This window comes from Crinia signifera, chromosome 19 (genome assembly GCF_055691185.1).
Source record: "Crinia signifera chromosome 19, ASM5569118v1, whole genome shotgun sequence".
Taxonomy (NCBI): Eukaryota; Metazoa; Chordata; class Amphibia; order Anura; family Myobatrachidae; genus Crinia; species Crinia signifera.
In genome coordinates, this window is record NC_139226.1 from 15113417 (window position 1) to 15137073 (window position 23657).

At 46.3% G+C, this 23657-nt stretch overlaps 1 protein-coding gene across 2 annotated transcripts; it reads left to right on the plus strand.

Annotated features, from left to right (window-relative positions):
* The first annotated feature begins 12955 nt into the window (after nt 1-12955).
* On the plus strand, nt 12956-16975 carry LOC146042163 (cytochrome c oxidase subunit 6B1-like). Of its 2 annotated transcripts, none has more exons than XM_083162085.1 (4): nt 12956-13112; nt 14554-14667; nt 15375-15475; nt 16769-16975. In XM_083162085.1, the coding sequence occupies exons 2-4, from the start codon at nt 14562-14564 to the stop codon at nt 16820-16822; spliced, it is 261 nt and encodes an 86-aa protein (XP_083018211.1). In that variant the 5' UTR covers nt 12956-13112; nt 14554-14561; the 3' UTR covers nt 16823-16975. The 2 variants fall into 2 exon arrangements, with proteins under 2 accessions (XP_083018211.1, XP_083018212.1); XM_083162086.1 differs by having other exon boundaries at nt 13064-13141.
* Nucleotides 16976-23657: the final 6682 nt, after the last annotated feature.

Consider the following 23657-nt stretch of genomic DNA (forward strand, 5'->3'; position numbering starts at 1 on the left):
CATATAAGCGAGCTGTCCACTTCCTGCCATAAAGTGGATAATTGTCTGGATCGCACACGGAACTCTTGAAGCTGGAAGCTGACAATTAGCCATGAGTGATACTGTAGAACAACCTAAGGGTCTCATTCAGACATGTACGCAAATCTGATGGGAATCTGCACTTGTGCATGTGCAGAACAAGCCCTGCGTGAGCACTTACAGCCCCCCACCCTTAGTCGCAGTACAGTATTTTGGGGGGTGGTGGGCAACAATGACCACTCTACAAAATAGAGACATGTTGCTATTGTTCAGTAGGTGTGCCGAAGCCAGGCTCTGTGTATTTGGATGCAGCAATCCCGGCCCAGGCAGAGGCTTCCAGGGTAAACGCAGGCCTTCTGGAGGGGGTCCCAAATGTAACAAGCTATAATTTGCTCCAAACAAAGTGCAGTTTATGTAATACAGTACATCAGGGAACTCAGAGCCACTGGGCATGTGCAGCAGTCTATTGCACCCATTTATACTGCAAGCCTAATAGGACAGGGAGGCTATGGGAAACTGGACCCCCCCCCCCCCCATGCATTTGCCAATGGCTTATGGTTACTCAGAAGGGCAATGTATGCAAGGCCAATTCTGCATCTTTGGATGCAGCACTTGAATCCTACCTGGTGACTTTTTATTTCTCCAAGAGAAGACTTTCAGCTGATCTTCAGGGGGCAGAGACAGAGCCCAGCGTCATCAAGCCCCACCCCCATCCTAAGTAATGCTGCGATTTGGGGTCTACACAGAGGAGGCGGGGATAAAAAGATGCAAATTGTGCTATTTTAGCCCTGCACCCTCAGCATATGCCCACGAATGCCGGTATTGAACAGGAAGGGTAGAGGATGTGGGAGGCATGCCCACCCTTTTAGGGGGCCAGGAGGGGGAACCTCCCAGCCATTCCGGGAGGGTAGACAAGTACGGATCATTGCTGGGTACAGGAGGAACCTTTTTCCTACAGACACCTCCTGCTGCATTACAGTATTTGAGCATCTCCTAAGTGTTCCTAGATTTCCTAGGGCGTTAAATTCTTATATGAAATAGAACAAAAACCCTATTTTATAATGCACCTTGGCAGCTTCCTGTGCATCCCCATTACAGCACTTAGCAGTTCCTAATGTTCCCGGTTTAAGTGCTAACAGAGTCTTCCCCTGGGATCAGGGATTTCTGGTCTTAAGTAACCTTCAATTCTCTGAAATCGTAAAATAATATATAAACCAGAGCAAGGATGTGTGAAAAGCCTCTGATTACATCTATGTTTTAGCAGGATATTTAAATGTTATACATACCGAGCATTGAGAGTGACACATGGTATATTAATAACACAAACTCTGTCCTGTCTGACCTCTCGTTACAGCGCTAAACATGGCGGGAGCACGGGAAGTGTGAATGTGATTGCTGAAGAGCGAAAAGATAAACTGCATCTACTCTTGTCATGGAATATACTATGTCAGCGCATTGGTGTAAAGAAAGAGAAATTCCAAGCATACGCAACATTGCATTATGTTGTCACTTAACATTACATTTGAAACAACTGAGAGGACATCAGGGATACTCTGAATGACCTTGGAGGTTCATGGTCAACAAGGTCAGTAGAGTAGGACCAGGGGTGAGCTGGTGCTTGGGGCTAGGGGGGGGGGGGGGGGGGGGGGTGCTGGATCTCCATCTACAGATTCCATGCTTTCTGGTCAGCCCTCCAAATTGCCCGCTGCCTTGGCGTAGACAAGACAGGGCTGCCAAGAGGGGACTGGGGAGCGGGTACTGATTTCCCGACCCCCCTTCCCCCACCTACAGCATGTGCTGTGCTAACAGCAGGCTCAGCATGAGCGTCTCACTGACAGCAGGAGAGCTCATGCTAGGTGTGTGCTGCTGCTGCTGAGGGGGGACGGGACAATAACACTCCCATCTCAACTTTTTCACCACCCTTAAACATTTTTGGGGCGTGGCTTAATAGCGGGATTAGGTCATGTCCCAAAAATTTTACGAGGGCCCGTCATACCTCTCAGCAGCCCTAGAGACAGATGCTAGAGGTCTACCATACAATAATAACCCAGGTTAGAGTTTTTTTTTTTTACTAAGGTGGGAGTTCTATTGGAGATAGGAAATTGCTATGGACAACCACTTAGATTCTATCTATTATCTTCTAGAAGGTGCTATATAAATAATCAGATTTTGATTGGTTGCTATGGACAATATCCCATCTCCAATTGAACTCCCATCTTAGTAAATATACCCTAAATACCTTAAAAAACCTTGAAAAAGGGACAATATGTCCCGAAACATAGCGGTATAAGGAGTGTTTTGCATCTTTTTTTTAACAACGTAAGAGAGAAGGTAAGACCTGTGGCACTACACTAGTGTCGGATGTTGGCCGAGTCCGGACCTTAGCCTCCATCTCATACCGGTATTTTATGCCTGGGACACCACCTATGCTCTCAAAATTTTAGATACTTTTATATATTTTTATAAGTGGCCATCTTTGGAATTAAGAAAGCCTAAAGAAAGATACCTTTATATGAGGATATCCACCATATTCATCGTGAGTACGGGTACGCCCCTTGAACCTCCGATTAAAGATACCAATATATATATGTGTTCTACCAAGTGTTAATTTGTAAGTTAGGTATGCCTTGAAGTAGACGTTCCCGACTGACTGAATACTGCCATAAGTGACCCACAGTTCTCACAAGTCCTCTTATCCGATTTTTTTTCCATTTTTTTATGAAAAATATTGTGGAGTGGAACACAAAGTGAGCAGGAGGCCAATTCATCAACACACAGTCAACATATGAAATAAAACCACACAGGGAAGTAATATTTTTATTCTTTATTTTAAATTTTTCCCATTTTTTCTATTTTTATTTTTAGCATGTTCTGAGTGGGTGCCGGGTGACATTACAGGCATTATTGTTCAGTGTGTATGCAATATATCCTGTGATCAGGAGTTCTGCCAACATCGTTGATGATATCGCTTGTGGAGCGTATTTTATAGTTTGCACGCACCTAACATCAGCAATGGTCATAGCTGTTGTACAATGCTGCACTCTACTGTTAGAAAAAGAAACCACACTGCAATAGTGAACGGCAAGCAAAACAAATTCCATTTGGACTATATAGTCATCCCTGACCAGACTATTTTTCTATTTGATTTACACTACACGGGAGCGTGCATCCGGATCAAATCTGCATCGAATGCTGCTAAAAGCATTTGATGTGCATTCAATTTTGATGCGATTTTGCTACTATAAGACATTGATAAGACCAAACCTGTTAGATAATGATGGTGGTGGAAAACACTGGCTTGGGTATCATTCCTCTAAGTATTAATTGGATTCAGAGATTTTATTGCAGAAGAAGGCCATGACATACGAATGTCATATTCTCTGTGAACGGGGCAATGTTATGACGGAATACATCACCGACTTGGAGTGAATATGAGCATCCGGTTCTAGCAAGTAAAGTTGAGCAATGACCTTGACTTCAAAGGCAATTAGTGCATCCACAAGGAGATCCAGATCCAAAACCAAAACACAAAACCTAAAAAGTGTGCACATCCCTACCCTAAACATAGTGGGTGTTACTTTCCATGGTGATCTGGGCACTAGAGGCCTAGGAGGTCATTGCGGTTTACACGCTCCCCTGCACATTTGCACCGGTGAGCAGTGTTTTGCTACTGTGCATGTGCAGGCTCTGTTTGCGAACGGCGGCTTGTATAGTCGCTGGCCCATCCACACGGAGCAGTGCGGGTGGGTGGCATGGGGTGGTGGGCACGGTTAACACCCATGGGAATGCCCAGCGTTTCATGGGTGTTCCCACGCAAACGCTGAGCATTCCCATGCCACAATGGCGCTGTGACGCAGGTGTTGGAGGCGGGCAGCTGACGTCAATGGATGTCAGCTGCCCGCCCTGTTCACATAGGTGGGCGCCACACATCGGAGTCACCAGAGAGTGAATTAGATTTGCGAACGCTTAAGAAATCATTTGATGGCCGGTGACCATGGAATGATTTTGGCCCCGCACACAAGGCTACGAATGGATGAATGGTTTATGCCAAATACCATTTGCATGTGTGTGGGGTTATTCATCGTAAGAGGAGGGGGGGGGGGGGGGGGCGTGAGCTTTCATGCAGGCGGTGTTCAGTTGGCTCGCAAAGCTGCAAAATTTGCAGCTTTGCAAGTCAACAGAATGACCCCCTTAATGTGGACTGACAAAATGACCTGCCCTACCCAAGTGCCAGACAGAGTCATACCCAGTTTGGCTGCGTACGGAAACGCTGCATCTTGGAGTGAATATGAGCATCCGGTTCTAGCAAGTAAAGATGAGCATTGAACCCTAGAGTTGGAACACATGCATTGTCATACCACTTTCAGACAGAAAAACTCCAAATAACCTGAGTATTTCCCAGATACAAAAACCCGGGTTATACCATGTTCTCATTGCCGCCCCTGCAAAAACCCGGGTTTTTCTTGCTGGATTTTTAGCGGGGCACAGAGCACCTCAGCTCACAGACCCCCTTCATACTGCACCTCAGACCCATGTCTGCCCCTTTCACACTGATTCCCCTGGTCTGCTTGCCAACAAGTGTGTGGAATATAAGAGTAGCTTTGATTGGCTGTTGGGAAATTTGAAAAAATTGCTCTGATTGGCTGTTTAAAAAGCAGCTTTTATTGGCTGACTAAAGATGATCTCATTAAAGAGGCCTTTTTTCCCCAACATACTGCATTGATTTAATCACGGCTATTACTTCATTTAATAAAATAATAATGACAAGACATTTCTGTACATATTTTATTCAATACAATAAAGTGCTTTTCACTACAAAACGTACTGTTGTGTGTGATCATATAGATAAACAATTTCTATATCAAAATATAAAAAAATATATAATATAAAACTTTAGCACTTTTAAATAATGCCTAACATTACATCTGTACAGGCCGGCCGAACAGAGATGAAAAGAAAATACTGTAACCAGCTTAAACAGTTTTACAACTCTTGGTAACAGGGGTAGACAAGGCTTTGGGCAGATGCAGCCTGCTCGTCACTATGGGGAGCAGCCGCATACTCAGGGGCATGGCAAGTAGTTGCTGGGTGTGGTGTTCCAGCTGTATACTCAGGGGCCTGGCGAAGATTTGGTGGAGGGTGTGCTGTTCCAGCCGCGTACTCAGGGGCCTGGCGAGGATTTGGTGGAGGGTGTGCTGTTCCAGCCACGTACTCAGGGGCCTGGCGAGGATTTGGTGGAGGGTGTGCTGTTCCAGCTGTATACTCAGGGGTCTGGAGAGGATTTGGTGGAGGGTGTGCTGTTCCAGCCGGATACTCAGGGGCCTGGCGAGGATTTGGTGGAGGGTGTGCTGTTCCAGCCGCGTACTCAGGGGCCTGGCGAGGTTTTGATGGAGGGTGTGCTGTTCCAGCTGTATACTCAGGGGTCTGGAGAGGATTTGGTGGAGGGTGTGCTGTTCCAGCCATGTACTCAGGGGCCTGGCGAGGATTTGGTGGAGGGTGTGCTGTTCCAGCCGCGTACTCAGGGGCATGGGGAGGAATTGGTGGAGGGTGTGCTGTTCCAGCCGCGTACTCAGGGGCATGGGGAGGAATTGGTGGAGGCTGTGCTGTTCCAGCTGGATACTCAGGGAAATGATGTGGCATTGGTGGAGGCTGTGACATACTGTGTGCCGCCATACTTTCTTGGCCTGGGGGTTGTCAGGGGGGGATTGCGGCTGACTTCTCATTCAGACCTGTTAGCAATGATGCTGACAGGCCTGAATCAGATCCCTACTACACACATGCATGTTGGTGTTAATTCGATAAAAATACATAAATAAAAAAGCAGTGTTGGCTGATACGAGCTTGAGGCCTGTTCCCTTCTGCACAATAGCTACATGCTGCAACATTTCTTTTTTCAACTGTGGACTGTGTTATTATATAGGTGTGTGGAAAATTATGAAAAAACTACTGTTGCTGTGTAACTGCGGACGTGGACTTCCGGTTCGGTGCGTCGTTTCACGGGCTGCACTACCTTCAGCTCGGTGCGCTGTTCCAGACGCTAATGGGGACGCTGATGGTGGTCGCTGCCCTGACGGCGGTGATGAAGCTTCACCCACTGTGGAAATCTGCAAGTGAACTGATGTTTCCAGGACTTCATTTTGGACTGAGCAGGAATCCATTTCACTATCTATGGCCTCCAGGTCAATGGGTGATGCTGCTGCTGCTGCATTATCTTCGCACACACTTGTTGCACTGCCAGCAAAAGTTCTGGAGGAGGACAGTGATATGGGGTTAGCCAGTGCAGAGTTCCCAAAGATGACATTGAACTGGTCATAAAATGGCCAGTCCATACGGGCCCCACCACTCTTCTTCCTATTTAGGTCATGGACCTTAGAGTACTGCTTGCGCAGGGCTTTCAGTTTATTTACTACCTGTTGCTGTGTTTTTTTTATGCCACAGGCAGACAGGATTTTGGCAATGTTATAATAAACTGTGGAGTCCTTCACTGTGCCGATGCTTTTTGACCTCCTCCTCGCCTCTCACAGCCAGCAGCTCCAACACTTCCTCATCCCTCCAGTGCGACATCTCTGCTCTCCTCTGCGCAGCATTTAACAGATGTCACCTGATTACATCCCCCAATGAGCTTTGTTTTTGGCATCATGTGTGAAAAACATGGGTCTGTGCCGTTCAGACTGACGTACATCCATGTATTACCTAGGAAAAACCCTGCAAAAAACCTGTGTGTAATTCCCGGGGCATAACACCCGGGAATTTCACAAAGACCCTTTCACACAGAGAAGCGACACAGGAAATTACTGCACCTGTTGATGCGCTCGTGCATACCCACAAGCTGAGAGATGAAAGAATTCCGCAGTTCTCTTTCGTTATCAAAGAAGCGCTACAGGCGGGCATCCTCCTGTGCCTGCATTTCCACATCTGAATCACGTAGCTGATTAACGAGAACTTTTGTCACGGCGCGTGTTGTCTGTTCCATTTTGGAGACTTTTTTCTTTCTTTTAGGAACAATAAATACTAGAAATAGAAGGAAAAAAAAAACATGTTTTAAAATTAAATAGCAGTGATGCCAGCATATATGTGTTTGAGGCCTTCTCCCTCCTGCATTCTAGCGCCACACTGCAACACATACATTTTCAGTTTTTAAATGAGGAAAGTGACACAGGATAGCCGCTACAACATTAGGAAATCCGCGCAGGGGTAAAAAACCCCTCGCAACAGGCACGTATCTCACAGCACGCACATACAACCCACAGCTATTATGTGCTTAAATGGTATTTTAAAAAAACTTACTGTTCCTCCGCAACGTTGGCATCTCCGTCTGCGTATCGCTCAGGGTCCGAGCTGGTGTAACCACGGTGCTTCCATTCGCCTTGACTACACCTTCGGTACTCTCAGCAGCAGGATCCTCATTGACAGCCTGCGAATCGTTGTCAGTGATCTCAGCAATGTCATCAAATAGCAGCTATGAAGCCGGGGGGCTGGCAGGGGGGTGCTTTCTGGTGTCACACTCCGTGATGACGCACAGCTTGAAGAAGAGATGGCAATTGGATTCACCAAGGCAGAATTGCCAAATCGCCAAGCGCCTAGAGGACAATGTTGGTATTTTTCTTTTTTGTATCTATGCTTTGTATGTAAGGTGATTCATACTTTCCAACATAACCTAAGGCAGCGACCAAGCACACAGTTAGTCCAAAAAAACTATTTTTTTTGCCAGAATTGCCAAATACCTCATTGCATTGGTCATAGAATAACCACTCCATCCTTGCAGCACCACTCTTTCTGCAGTTGTTGTCATATATTTGTTGTAGGTCTTCCTCAAGGACTTGAGCTTGTTTACAACCTGATGCTGCGTCCTATGTATGCCCCTGGCTGTCAATATATTTGCAATGTTTGAGAACACTGTGGCATCTTTCACTGTCCCAGTCATCTGTTTCCGGATTTCCTCCTCCCCTCTTACTGACAGCAGATCTCACCTCTTGATCTTTCCAGCGGGCCATACTGTCCTTTATGCAGCTCCCTAATGACCTCAGAGGCCAGCACCAGTGCCATGCCCTCCCAGCCAATCAGAGAGGCCCTTCCTCACAGCCAATCAGCCAGCACCCTGCCAGGAGAGCCAATCAGTGCCTTTACCTGTGTATTAATCCCAAAAACTCACTCTTTCAGAGAGCCGGCGACCCAGATTTTTGATTTAGGAAAAACCCTGGTAAATTCCAGGGTTGAAGCCCTGGCATTTTAGACCCGGATTGACCCTTTCAGACATAAAACCTCCCGGATCTACTCTCCTAGACCAGGGTAATTCCCGGGTTTTATTTTCTGTGTGAAAGGGGTATCAGGTGTGAAACGGTTTATGCACTGCAACCAAAAGTATGACGTACTGCTCTGTGAAATTCGCTACAGATTTTAATTTTTATATTGGCTGGTCACCCACTGTTGCCCTTTGCTGTGGATCTATTCCCCTTGAATTCTCATGTCAACATCACTTTAGGCACCATTTTAAAGAAATCTTATCAAGCCGGTTGTCATGGTCAATAATCCCCGGCCAGAACCACCTCATCTTTCAAAGAGACCAAGATCTCCGCCTTTAGTCGTAATTACAGATAACCATGGCAGTCCTGCATTTTCTTATGTGAGAGACAGGACCCCATGGGATGTTATTGCCTTCAAGGCGCGCAGTGTCTGTCATTTTACCAGATGTTTCTTCTTAACCCACAACCTTCGATGATGGACTTTACAAAGAGAACAACATTTACCAGCATGTATATATATATATTTTCTTATTTCTACTTTGCCAACAGAAATACTTTCATGGGTTGTAATAATAATGTTTTTAAATTGTTCACATTGCAGCTGTAATCCTGTTTATGTCCAGAACTAAGGCCATATGCTACTATAATAGTAGCAATAGTCAAGGACATATAACCGGGCTGACCTTTGAAACGATTCAATTTAATGCCATCATCACCTTGTATTGAAAATGCTTCTGTCCTGGCTCCATAAGTTGGGAGTTAGACATATGTAGGCATGAGACCATAAACGTACCTACCATAAACCTCATTATGATCCTGCAGCCTCCCCTGCCTATAATGATGAGTGCCCCCCCCCCCCCCATACTTATCTAATTCATAAAGGCCGGTTCCCCACTTATAGGTCTGTCCCACCTCCCTCACCACTGTGGAACATGTCCACGTTTCCTCTGCAAATGTATTTATTTATTTACAGTTTCTTATATAGCGCAGCAGATTCCGTTGCGTTTTACAGTGGTAGACAGTGATAAAACAAACTGGGTAACGACAGACTTGGAGGTTAGAGGGCCCTGCTGCAAGCTTACAATCTATAGGGATATAGGAGGGAAACACAAGGACAGGCATCAGTAATAGCATAGCAGTCCCACCAAGTTACAAGTCCAGAAGGGAAGCTATATAATACATAAGTGCCTCAGAGGGTTATGCGTGTGGTACATAAATATGATAGGCTTGCCTGAAGAGGTGAGTTTTCATGGAACACTTGAAAGTTTGGATGCTAGTGGAGAGTCTTACTGTGCGTGGAAGGGCATTCCATAGGATGGGAGCAGCCCGATGAAAGTCCTGTAATAGTGAATGGGAGCTAGTGATCTGTGCAGAATTGAGAAGGTAATGACCTTCTACAATAGTGCACACCAGACAGCACTGATGACTATCAATAGCTTACTCTTGAAAGTAAGTCCCAACAGTTATAGCAATGATAGAGAATTATATCCAACGGTGTTATTCAATTGTTCTATGATGCTCAATCGCCTATCTAAAGTAATGGGATATCGCTGGTGATATTCAGTTGATCTATTTTTATGCACACATGCACGGCTAAACCGCAACTAAACTCTCAAATGGGGACTTAGTGCATTTCAGCTTGCCACCGTCGGGTGATGCCAGTGGCCAAATTCGCACAACAGATTGAACATTTCAATAACTCTGTTCGGCAGCATCTTGTAGCTGGCGGTGGTAAAAACAACTAAATACCACCCATTGGATTTGGCACCTGGTTACAACCACTTGACCCATCTGGTTTGCCCCCAATATTTTATTTTTACTTTTTGGTAACCTGAGAACCTATTAGGTCCATATTCCAAGGTCCATCCCAAGTACGTATAATATACAAAGGGAGCCATCTTCTAGAGAGGAAGCTGTGGTGAAAAAAAAAAAGACAAACCTTTAAAACCTGGAATAGTCCCTGGTAAAAGTTTGGAAAGTGGACATGGCTGTAGTACCACAAGCTAGTGATGGACATTGCATTGCAATGTATACCTCCCAACATGACCCACTCCAGGAGGGACACATTGCTCTTTTTCTGGACTTCTATCCTAATTTATGATTACCATCACCTCTGTTGAAACTAGGGTGGCCAATCCCGGGATCGGCGGGATCCCGGGATTTGGCCCCCAAAACGCCGGGATTTCAATCCCGGGATTGGAGTTTCCAATCCCGGGATTTCGGGATTAGATTGCGCATGCGCGCAGTCTAATGCCGGGCAGCGTCTGAGCATCGCTCAGACGCTGCCCGACTTCTCCCGGCAGTACTGCGCAGCGTGACGAGATCAGAGGTCACGCTGCGCAGGCAGAGGTCGCGCCCGGCAGTGTGATGCCGCGCCGCCCGCCCAGCCAGCAAGCCCACCCGCCCGCCCAGCCAGCTATGAACCCGCCCAGCAAGCCCACTCGCCCGCCCAGCCAGCAAGCCTACCCGCCCGCCCGCAAGCCTACCCGCCCACCCAGCCAGCGCGAAGCCAGCCAGCATGCCAGCCCGCACCATGGACAACCCGTCCCCCCCCACCCAGCAACCGGGCTCCTGGCAACCCTGCTGCACCCTCAAATGAAGGTAAATGTGGGGCAGCTAGGGTGTCTTTTTATTAGGAAAGCCAATCCCGGGATCCCGGGATTGAGCATTTTTCAATCCCGAATCCCGGGATTGAAAAAATGCCCCGGGATTGGCTTCCCTAGTTGAAACGCCTTTCTTCTCAATTAACCTGTTTAAAACATGTGATTGCAACCATTAATTAAGAGGAAAGTCCAGAAACAGAGCATTATGGCCGGGATGTATCAACGCTTACCGCTGCGCTGACATCCCGTTTTCGAGGCTTTTGTCCTTCCTCCTGATGTATCAATAATGTTTCACATTTTTCATTTCCGCATTTTGAAAGTCTCGCAGTGTTCCCGCAGCGAAGTATACTTACATTGGTCTGAATGTAAGTAGACGTCCTGTGATATGTATTAATATTCGTGATGCCCTTTGTTGTTTCGCCAAGTTTGACTGGCGGTATTGGTCTGGAGAGGAGGCGGGACCTGGGTGTAAGTTGGAGGTGTGGAGGGGAAAACACATCCCCCGGGTGCCTGAGCCAAGGGACAGCTTCTTTGACATGTGGGTGTCTGACCAGGGGCAGGAGGTCAGGATGAAAGACCTCTGCTGCTGGGAGCCTGAGCGGGTAGTGAGGCGGCATGCTGCGAGAGGTAGGGAGTGTGGGACCGGCGCCGGGTGACGGGTCGGAGCATTCTCCTGCCGGCTGGAGGGGGGAGGAGTGCAGGACTGCTGCCGGGAGCCTGAACGGGTAGTGAGGCGGCATGTTGCGAGTGGTAGGGAGTGTGGGACCGGCGCCGGGTGACAAGACAGGGGTCGGAGCAATCTCCTGCACTCCTCCCTCCCTCCAGCCGGCAGGAGATTGCTCTGACCCTTGTCTTGTCACCCGGCGCCGGTCCCACACTCCCTACCACTCGCAACATGCCGCCTCACTACCCGTTCAGGCTCCCGGCAGCAGTCCTGCACTCCTCCCCCCTCCGAGGGAGAACAGACACAAAAAAAAAAAACTCGAAAAAATATCGGAGGAGGGCACAGTATACGCAGCCCAGAAAAAAATAATACATAAAGCGGAAAGTCCCGCAAAACGGATGCGATACAGGCACGAAAAAAAACAGGTAACACCCACGAATATTGATACATCCCGCCCTCTGTCCCTACTGGAGAGGGTCATGTTGGGAGGTATGTTTATTAACCATGGATGCATTTCTCCCAACATGACCCTCTCCAGGAGGGACATAATGCTCTGTTTTTGGACTTTCCTCTTAATGTGTGATTGCCATCACCTGTGCTGAAACAACTTCCTGATCCATTAATCTGTTCAACACAGGTGATGGCAATCATAAATTAAGAGGGAAGTCCAGAAACAGAGCATTGTGTCCCTCCTGGAGAGGGTCATGGGAAGTATGTGGATGATTTTGTTTTGATGGTAGTACTTTTACCATTTGATGGTTGTACTCCGATGTTTGCATTTTAACATTTAATGGTAATTTGATGGTCCTGACCAGCCATAATGCAGTGTTTCTGCAAATGCATGGCATACCTCCCAACTGTCACGATTACAGCGGGACAATCCCGATTTTCGGGTCCTGTCCCGCTGTCCCACCCGCGGCAGGCATTGTCCCGCTGCGGGGGGTGGCAGTTGGGAGACCCCCCAATCTAATAGAATAGACGCTGTGCGCATGCGCACAGCGTCTATTCTCGTATGAAAATGAGGTCATTTGCATACGCCCCGCCCCCTTTTCGGGAGGTATGTGCATGGCCATCCTGAAGATAGTTGTTCATGCCCAAAAAGGGCTTTTATTTTGGCACATGCACAAATCATATTCATTTTTTTTCTATTTAATTATTTTGATGCTATGGTCAAAGATTCGATGGCGGAAGCCCAGGCATCAGTTGATGGTGGGCTTCCAATTTTCACCCCTGCCACAAGAATGGCTGCCTCCTTTTCCCGCCCTCTGGCATGCGTGCGTGACGTGCCGTCTCTCAGACACAAAATGTCCGCTCCTGCACGCGCCCGCCCTAGCAACAGCCCGGCCGACCAATGGCGGAAGCGAGGGAGCGGCGCCTGCGCAGTAGGCTCCGAGGCGCGCCCGCTGTGGCCTGTGACGTCGGCGCGCCGTCCAGGTGCCCGAGCACGCACGCCGTGCCCTTCCGCCGTGCCCTTAGTTGCTGCAGGTGATCCGAGGCGGGCTCTTCCTTCCCTTCCTGCTGCCGCACTTCCGGTCTCTGACATTGAGAGAGCTAGACGTCGGTGAGGAGCGAGACAAGCCCGAGGTGAGAGGCCGGCGGCGGGTAACGGGCCGGTAGGGAACAATGCACAATGAGGTGGCGCTCGGGTCGTTATATTGACTGTGATACATGTGTATGTAATGTGGCTTCTGTACAGCAATGTCCCCATTACAGTGTCAGTGGCCCCTGCATGGTACATATGGGTTGGGGGAGGGGGCAGTTATTCCTGTACTGCATTCTGGGTTAGCTCTGGCTGCAGAGTATTGCACCGTGCAGCAGAATGCGTCAGCAGGAATCGCATTGCTCTGCAGGATGTACCAGTACATTGCGACCCAGCATTATGAGGTGAGGACTGGTAAGGGGCATACACACCGGGTGATTTCAGCACCTTTTCTAAGCGATCTGACTAGATCTCTAAGAACATGGAGCGCTCTGTGTGTATGCCTCGCAGCGATGCCGATGTGCGGTCCTGCACGTCGGTATCACCCGCAGGTAAAGCCAGAACGTTCAGCGCAAAGCATTGCAGTGTGCTGAGCGGGTGTCCCGCTATGTGCTGAGCGTTCGTGCTGCAGCACGTTAGTGATGGACAGCGAAAACCCACAATCAAATGATGGCTGGGCTTCCGCCATGGAACCTTTCGATGCAATGGGTTTTTTTGCACATGCGCAATCATCTTCAGCTGGGGGTTATGACCATCTGAACCTCATCGAATGATTACCATTCAATGGCAACAAACATTGGAATGTCACCATCGAGTGGTAAAAACCCTACCATCGAATAAAAAACATTGATGTAATGAAATATCGCAATGTGATGTCCATCCCTACAGCATGTCACTCGGCTAAAAAAGCAGGGTCACCACGTTGGGCGACCTTATTGCCCATGTCTTTTGTGTGTACTGGTCGATAAATTGCTAATAGCATGCTACCACAGCCAGCCCTTAATGGTCGCTGGTGCTATTTTTGACTTAATGCTGAAAAAAAAATTGTACACTGTGCAATATATCGCTGAGCAATAATAAATCAAAATCGCTCAGCGACTATATTGCAATGGGTGTACACACCATAATAAGGTGTGTGAGCAGGGGCCTTCTACCTCTTGCCCTGAAAATGGTTTCTTTCCAAGTGTAAATCATTTAAGTATGTTGCTGCTGGGACGCTGTATTACACAGGGTATGTATCGGGGGAATAGTCTGGGAATTGCACTACCCGTACTATATCCTGGCGATTCCCTGATGCATATACTACCATTACTGAGCATGGCATATCGGCAGCTCTTCAACATAAGTCACACTCGCTGGTCTCTTCTTGCTTATTAGATGCAAATAAATTCCAGCATGAGCCCAGCGTAGGTTTGAAGTCTGCGTACGGACATCTACATATAGAGCAAAATCTAGCAGCAGATGTAGAGAATTGCTAGTCACCCATTGCCTGTGCTTGTTACAGTAGATCTGTCACTTAAATCCGTCTGATGCTTCTCGTTTCAGCAGTCACAATGTCAGAGGACATCAAGCAGAAGATTGAGAACTACAGAACAGCTCCCTTTGATGCTCGTTTTCCAAATCAAAACCAGACTAAACACTGCACCCAAAACTACCTGGGTAAGTCTCTCCGTATCTGTGACCTTGTGCCAGTACCCTATCAGTCATATGTATGTAGGTATGTGCTTTTACCTGTCTGCCCACCATGGCTTGGTAGCTGTATAGACCACCACACATGTCACCTCGATGCCAAACGCTCAGGAATACCCCCCCCCCTTTACAGCCACAAAACAATTGAGTGATCTCGCGAGAGCGCTATCTCTTTAGCATGACAAACAAGTCTTCAGTTCTGGAATTCCTTCTGTATGGTAGTCATAAAGGCAAGAGAAGTGCAAACATATATTCAAATAGATCTATTCTCTTTTATTCTGTGGGAATTTGACGCTATGGACTTGCCTCATAGAGGTGCGATACCTTCACATAAAAAATAACGGCATCTTTAACTGAGTGGGCACGCTCAATTCTGTTATCATGCTAGGTGATAATTAAATGTGCAAAAAACTTCCCCTCATCCACCACTCGCCTAAGATTAAGGTATACATGTTCCTCAAAAGGTTTCTTTGTGGGCCATCCCTTGGATCGTTAACCATCTTGACTGTACACAATGGATGACATGTACGGGATATTGTTAATTAAATCTCTCCAAGTGTACCCAGCTTTAGTTTGTACTGTGGTGAGTTCTGTGCATGCTGTGGCATGGAGGTTGGTTTTATATAAAGGGAATATCGTATAAAAGACTTTAATTCTAATACTGTGCTCCTGCCTAGATTTCCATCGCTGCCAGAAGTCGTTGAGCGCCAAAGGGATGGACCTTTACCCCTGTGACTATTACAATCGCGTCTACCGCTCCATGTGCCCGAATTCATGGGTAGGTGTTGTAATACGGTTATCCTGTCCGCTCATGTATTTGTTCTGCTCTAGAGTTTCCGAAGGTGGATCCATTGTCCAGCATACAGATGGAATACGTAGGGCACCGCCTAGCCCGTGTTCTGTGTAACATTGCCGCATACGGTGGTTCTGCTCTTCTCAGGAAAACACTGCACATTTCTTACATTGTGTCTGTAAAAGCTGTCAGACCACTTAAATGACCAGGTCCACATACATACAATAGGCAGCTGCTTGTGGTAACCGGTGGCTTATGCATTAATTATCCACTTTTCAACTCTATTGAATTGCGGCAGTTGGGTTTCTCCCGAATGTATTAACCCCTTAAGTGGTATGCTGGTGCGGACTAGCCCTGAATATTTCGAGGCTACACCACTTTCCGATCCCCTGGGGGGGGCACTACATAGCTGATCACAGCAGCCCGGGAATCAATGCACAGGTTCTCAAACTCGGTCCTTAGAAACCCACGCAGTGCATGTTTTGCAGGTCTTCTCACAGAATCAACTGTGTCATTAAGTAATGAATGCATCTGTGCAATTGCCTAGTGACCTGGAAAATGTGAACTGTGTGGTGTCCTGAGGACTGAGTTTATAAACCACTGGTCTAATGCATTATACATTTAACCCCCCCCTTCAGACTCCTACTGGACGGGGGAGGGCTTAACTGTATACTACATGCTGATTTTCAGGCACAGCAGGGTGGCTGGGGATCTTCAATGGCTATTGGCGCATGCACTCCCCGATTGGCACCTGGCCCAAATTTAAAAGCACCTTGAATACCCTGTTTTGTATTGTTCTGTATGGGCTGCACCTCTTTGTGCATTATATTTAGCTTGCTAACCATCACATGCGTGTTAGCCTGGGTAGATAGGCCACTACCCTTCCAGTGGGTGTAGCCAGGAAGGTGTTCATTTATCGGTGTTACTCCAGCCAGCAGAACTTCCTGACTATTCCCCTGCACAATGGGTGGAGAGTTCAGCTGTGGCTATAGTATAGGATAAGGGCTATAAACATAAACTATTGTATTGGAATGCCCCTTCCTTCCTGGTAAACTACCACCCTCAGCGTTCTGTGCAGGGCATCAGTCACTGAAGGCATATTCCCAGCCGTTTTTAGAATAGTCAACTTCTGATTGGCCCGGCGGCACTGCGTGTCCAGTCTGCAGAGCAGCTAGTTGGACAGCTTTGCGTTTGCAATGTACTAAGTGATGTATATCGGCCAATGTCTTTCCTAGTGTTTGTTTCTTGTATTAAACACCTGTTTTTTGCCTCCTGTAGGTAGAGAAGTGGGACGAGCAGAGAGAGGCGGGTACATTTCCTTGTAAAATATGAAATCGTCTATACGTCTGTAAAAATGGACTCTTCTAGATTCCACTAATCTTCAATGAAGTACTCCTGGACCGACACTTCAGCTGGATATCGTCCGTGTGAATTTATTCCTTAATTAAATTTATTTCCATGTCAATTAAAAAACTCTGAAGAATTCTTGCTCCTCGGTTTATTTTTCTCTTTACTGCATGCTATTGGAAGGCCAGGGTAATGTAGTTCACCATCATATGCCTTATGGTGACCCCCAACGAGATCTGACTTGTGCCTGGCTATCCTGGGTCATCCTCTACCTCTGCTGTCCCAGCTGCGGGTCTCATTGGTGGTGAAGGCTCTGAGATGATGGAGGAAACAAAATCTGTGAGAATCTGCTGCACTCCCATACTCCAATAGACTGTCCCTTCTACCAGTATGTGTCTATGTTCTAATCGCTGATCTGGTAACCTTGCTTACATTAAATTAGGAGTAAAAAAAAAAAAAAAAAAACATGCTGGGCTTAATCTGCACATTTCATTTATCAGAAGGCTTGGTGTAGGACGGCTGGGATTAGTAATATCTAGTCCATAATTGTTTTTTTCAGTGTACACAGCTTCAATTTCTTAACAATGTATATTTATGGGACAGGAAGGTAAATTTTAATATTTAAGTCCCACATTTTAGGATGACATGATAAAGCTGTGCATTATGAATTTTCAATTAATGTGAGGTTCTAGTATTTTTATTGAAATCCCCCCCCCATATGACTTTGAATGCATCTCTGCTCTCCCAACATGCCGTCAGACCACCTTGCATGCCCCTGCAGTGCAGTTAAGGCCACCTAGCTTCATCCTTCATAGTCCTAGATAGTAACTGTGCAAATCCCCCTCCAGCTTGGAGGATTTATTAAGATGGGAGTTCTTTCACATAGGATGTTGCTATGGGCAACAAGTCAGAATTTCCTTATTTAGCACCTTCTAGGAAATTATTAATATAGTATATGCATTGCATGATCAGTGCCCCCATGTACAGAGCAGGAAGCGGTGCCCTGCCGAAACATCCTAGTGGGGGAATACTGACATAAGCCATACACCTGATGTGTATGGCATTTCGACTTGAAAAAGAGCAGAGTTGAAACGCGTTGGTGCGGTGTTGCTACCTCTTTTAACTCAGACCCTGTGCCTACCCCCTGACCACTTCAACTTGGAACCAATGTAAAATGGTCCCTGAGACCCGATTTTACATTGGCCCCAATGTAAAATGCCCCCCAGACCCCAATTTTCATTGTATACCCACCCTCATGGGTGAAATGCCCCCCCATTGTTAACGCCACCATCAACGCCAACTCGAAGCGTGAAGAGCGCAGCGGTACGCGTCCTCCGACCTTTTCATACCCCCACTATCCACGTCGGCGTGGAGTTGATTTTATATAGTGTGGCGAGCCACCGAGCCCGAAGTGTGGCGAGCGGACGCGCATTATTTCACAGGTATTACACTACGCTTCGGGCTCTCTGCGCTCGCCACACTATATAAAATCAACTCCACGCCAACGTGGATAGTGGGGGTATGAAAAGGTCGTAGGACGCATACCGATACGCTCGCCACGCTTCGGGTTGCTGTTAATCGTGGGTTGCCGTTAACAATGGGGGGGGGGGGCATTTAACATTCACATTACCCATTAGGGTGCCTATACAATCAAAAATCGGGGCCATTGGCCCATTTAACATTGTTCCCTATGTAAAATCGCGTCGGTTGCATCGCATGCCATTATAATGGCATCCGATGGATGTGATTTTCTCCTTGCCGGCTAAAAATAGCCAAATATCGCGTCTGTCGCCATCGCATACCTTAACTTAAGGTATGCGATCACCCACGACGGGCGCCGTGCTAGGAAACAAGTACCAAATAGAGTTGCGAGTTTGCCGTTTGAGGGGACCTACCTGTGTGGCAGCAAGCTCGACGCCGTGATTCAGAGAATGACCGGGGGTAAATCAGTAAGGTTACCCGAGATAAAAGAACCAGATTTGGAGAGTTTTCTTACAGACAAATGTTCTGACAAGCCAGATCATATAGACCAAGCCGCTCGTATAGAGATAGGTATGCTTCTCGGATGTCTAGATCAATTTTTCGACAGTCTACCAGAAGTGGTCAGAGACAGTGACTATTCAGGACCCCTGGCTACTGTGGCAGTGGCAGGAAGACTGTCAAAGTTTTCCAAAATTTTACAACAAACAGTCCAAGACAAATGGGTCTTCAGGATAGGAGCCAGGGGATATCGATTGGAGTTTGCCACAAAGCCAAAAAGAGACAAGTTTTGTAAAATCCAATTTACTGAATCAAGTAGCAGAAGCCACAATATTATTACAGTTTTCAGGAACTAATAAATTCAGGAGCGGAAGAAAATGTCCAGAAGTGGAGATGAAAACAGGATTTTATTCCCGTCTGTTCGGAGTAGAAAGGTGTCAGGTGGTTATCGAACATTCCTGGATCTAAGAAGATGAAACAAAAATGGCAAAAAAAAAGTTCCACATGGAAACTTCAGATTCAGTTATTCTGGGAATAAGAAGAGAAGATTATTTAATTTCTATAGATCTAAAGGATGCTTATTTTCATGCTATAACAAAGCAAGACAGACAGTATCTGAGGTTTTGTGTGGAAAAAACACATTACTAGTTTACTTGCCTGCCGTTCGGCCTTACCTCATCTCCAATAATTTTTTGCAAAAGTACTGATAACGTTAATTGCTTCTCTCAGGAAGAAAACTGTCAAAATTTGGGCCTATTTGGACGACCTTATTTCAGGGCCCTCAGAAGAGGCGGTATTAGCGGACGCTACATTCATCATAAAGATTCTACAGCAGGGGTAGCGAACTCCAGTCCTCGAGAGCTACCAACAGTTAATGTTTTCCAGGTCTACTCACAGAATCACAAGTGAAGTATTTAGCTCCACCTGTGGATCTTTTAGAATGGGTTAGTGATTAATGAGTGCACCTGCGAGGTGAGCTGGAAAACATGAACTGTTGGTAGCTCTCGAGGACTGGAGTTGGCTACCCCTGTTCTACAAGATCAAGGATGGCTGATAAATTGGAGAAAGAGCCATCGCAAGTCATTCAATTTCTATGAGTGATAATAGATACAAAGAAGATTCACAGTCTCTTTATCAGAAGACCGGTGTATAAAAATTCAAAGATTGGTCAATCTCGTACAGATTCAAAAACTACGATCAAAATTACTCCTTGGGCCAGGTGGAGGATGAGAGTTTTCCAGTGGAGTCTACTAAAATAATCTCGAACACAAACAGCTCTAAATTACTACATAAACATTCCTATCGTAGCAAAAAATTCTCTAGATTGGTCGGGAAGCAGTCTTTTAAAAACAAGATTCTCTTTTCTGGAAAATCCTCAAGCGCGATAGGATGGGGAGCACATCTCCAGAACAGGAACTGTCAAGGGGTCTGGTCCCAGCAAGAAAGCAAACTTTCCTCCAATCAAAGGCAGCTAAAAGCAGTTTGGTTAGCAATCTGTTGTTTCAAAGACCAAATTCTAGGCTCTCGTTTATGTCAGACATCACCACAGTGGCATACATAAACAGATAAGGAGTGTAAGTCTGTTGAAAGAACTAGCGAATATCATGGACTGGGCAGAAACACATCTGCAGTCGATATTGGCCTTCTATCTTCCTGGCAAAGAAAATCTGATTGTCTAAGCAGGGAAACAGTTTGTACAGGAGAGTGGGAGATACAAAACTCCATCTTTCAGCTCATAGTCCAACCGGAAGACCAGACATAGACCTTATGGCAACGAGAACCAACAGGAAAGTCAAATGCTTCTTTTCCAAGAATCAAATATTGGGGTCTTGCGGAATAGAGGCTTTGGCTCAACGTTGGAACTTCAAACTGGCATATGTTTTCCCACCTTTTCCTCTAATCTCCAGAGTTTTGAAGAAGATCAGGGAAGAGAAGGCGTTGGTAATAATTATCCTGCCCTCTGGCCAAGGAGGTCCTGGTTTTCAATGGTGTTAGACATGGCAGTGGAAGATCCCCTGATGTTGCCAGTGTCCCCTTACATGCTGAGGCAGGGACCTCTTTTTTTATAGAGATCCTCAGAGATTTGCTTTAATGGCATGGAAAGTGAGAGGCAATTATTAAAAAACAAAGGGTTATCGTCTTATGTGATCTTCTTCAAGCAAGAAAAAAGGTCATGTCTAATATTTATTATCGGGTATGGAAAACTTTCCTGGAGCAAAAATATATGTGAAAAAAAAATAACATGCGAAGGTTACAAGAAAGGATAGGCCACCTCGACTTTGAAGGTACATATTTCTGTTCTAAGTGTTCTTCTTGATAAGAAGTTAGCTGAAGATAAGCTAATACAAAGATTTTGTCAAGCCATCAAGAGGACAAGGCGTAGGATAAAATCTTTCACTCGCCAGTGGGATCTCAATTTGGTACTTAATGCCCTCATGCGGGCACCTTACGAACCTCTTGATAGGGTCAAATTAAAATTTTGAACGTGGAAGGTGATATTCTTAGTGGCAATCACTTCTGCAAGAAGAATTGGGGAGCTTCAAGCACTATGGGCCCATAATCCTTACTTGAAAATCTTTGAAGATAAAAAATAGTATTACGTACTAATCCATCTTTATTACCCAAGGTAGTGTCTTCTTTCCATATAAATTGGGAAATTGTGTTTTTCCCCAAACCATCCAGTAAAATGGAACAAGAGCTACATACTTTGGACATGGTAAGAGCAGTGTCTATCTACCTTAACAGAGTCAAGACATTCAGAGACTCTCTTTATTATTCCATCGGGGGCTAGAAAGGGATTTACTCCTTCAAAGCAAACTTTATCCAGATGGGTCAAAGAAACTATTACTTTTGCTTACAAAAAAGTTGGTCATCAATTACCAGGAATAGTGAAGGCACACTCGGCAAGACAGTATCCTGAGCTATTGAGGCAAGAGTTTCGATCAGACATTTGTGAAGCTGCGACTTGGTTGTCTGTCCACACAATTGCTAAACACTAGGAGTTGGATGTGACTAGAGAACATTTCGGAAGTCAAGTTCTTAAGCAAGTCATGTCTTCAGGTATTGTATTGTCCTCCCTGATATGCTTTGGTATGTCCCATTAAGGCTGCCATGAAATAGGAAGGAGAAAATAACAGATTATACTCACGATAATTCCTTTTCTTCGGAATATTTCATGGCAGCCCATGTATATCCCTCTCTGTATCTGATTTTTTTCTTTCGCTAAGATTCAGCGGAGACATTCAAAGACTGAGGGGTATAAGGAGGAGAGGGCATATACCGTATATACTCGAGTATAAGTCGACCCGAATATAAGCCGAGGCACCTAATTTTACCTAAAAAAACTGGGAAAACTTATTGACCCGAATATAAGCCTAGGATTGGAAATGCACAGAGCAGTTACTAATACACTGGCCACAGGGAGATATACTGGTAGCTCAGGTCTCATTCTAGGGGCATAAGATAAAACCCATGACACTGAAGTGTCCCCATCACCAGATCATTGGGGTTCCACAGGCAGGAGTCTGTGGTACATAGTCAACTATGACCTCTAAGAGGGAAGGGGAGGAAGGTCTGGGGCAGAGGAGGGAAGGAGATAGGCCCTAGCAGGGACACTAGTACTCACAGGGATCAGCTTCAGCCCTGACCTGGTTGCTCACTCCGGATCCTGCAGCTTCATAGTGCTGGTGGCTGCTGCCCTGTTTCTCCACAAGTCTTGGCTGTCCCCTCCTCAGGGTGGTCTGGCCCCCAGATCACCAGTACTAGTGTGGTACTAGATAGGGAGACAAAGCCGCTTCTTATGCAGATATCGGCAGTGTAGGTGAGCTTCCATTAGCGGTGCTGGGGCTGCAGGATTGACGGATGTGGCACTGTGTACGCAGAGTCAGTCAGCGTTTATCAGCCGCGCAGCTCTGGCACCGCTAATTCAGGCTCACCTACACTGTCAGAATCTGCAGAAGCAGCTTCTTTTTCCTCCTCCCTACGTGTAAGCAGGCGGCTGTGACTTTATTTCCTGCCCCGCTCCCCGCACTCCTTCCTGGCGCATGCACCGAGCTGTGAGAGGGCAGGAGAGACTAAGTACACTTGCAGGCTCTAACCCCGGCACGGCAGCACTGATTTCAAACAAACTACCGTATACACCCGAGTATAAGCCGAGGAGGTCTTTTTCAGCATAATAAATGTGCTGGAAAAAGTCGGCTTATACTCGAGTATATACGGTATACCAAAAGGAGGTGGAACAAGGGGAGGATCCTAGCGTTACTAGAGAAAAAAAAACTACCTGTCTACAGACTGGGAGTTAAGGGGTTAACCCATTGTTAAGGCTGCCATGAAGTATTCAGAAGAAAAGGAATTATCGTGAGTATAATCTGTTATTTTAGTCATGTGCTGTCCAAGTGGCTGACAGTGCTTCATGATCATACCAGTAGGAAATCCGGTGATAACTCTCCTGTGAGCAAGCTATATGGGCTGTCACATCTATCCTGTCATACATATCTGTGATCTCTGCGGTGGTGTTCAGTCCAGCTGTGGGCACAGGTGGTGTCACCTTAGGCGAGACTGGCTCGCTGCACCATCCTCACAGGGCCAGAACAGAGCACAGATGTTCATACAGCGTACACCTGAAAACACAGGTACATGATGGCTAGTTGTACGTAACTCTAGTTGTGGAGCTGTAGTACAGACGGTACCAAACCTGGAGATACACTACAGAGGTTATTTTATGGATATGTTTATTACTTTTGTCTAAGCCATCTTGGAAAGGTTTTATCTGTCCTCTATTAGTGGCTATGCTTGTTAATTACAGTTGTAGCATTATGATATTTAATTAAATAGAATATCA

Bases quoted from the DNA above. Each gene is read 5' to 3' on its own strand.
- LOC146042163 (XM_083162085.1), top strand. From the start codon at position 14,562: ATGTCAGAGGACATCAAGCAGAAGATTGAGAACTACAGAACAGCTCCC. The intron at 14,668-15,374 runs GTAAGTCTCTCC...GCTCCTGCCTAG, and splicing joins CTGCACCCAAAACTACCTGG to ATTTCCATCGCTGCCAGAAG. The intron at 15,476-16,768 runs GTAGGTGTTGTA...TGCCTCCTGTAG, and splicing joins CCATGTGCCCGAATTCATGG to GTAGAGAAGTGGGACGAGCA.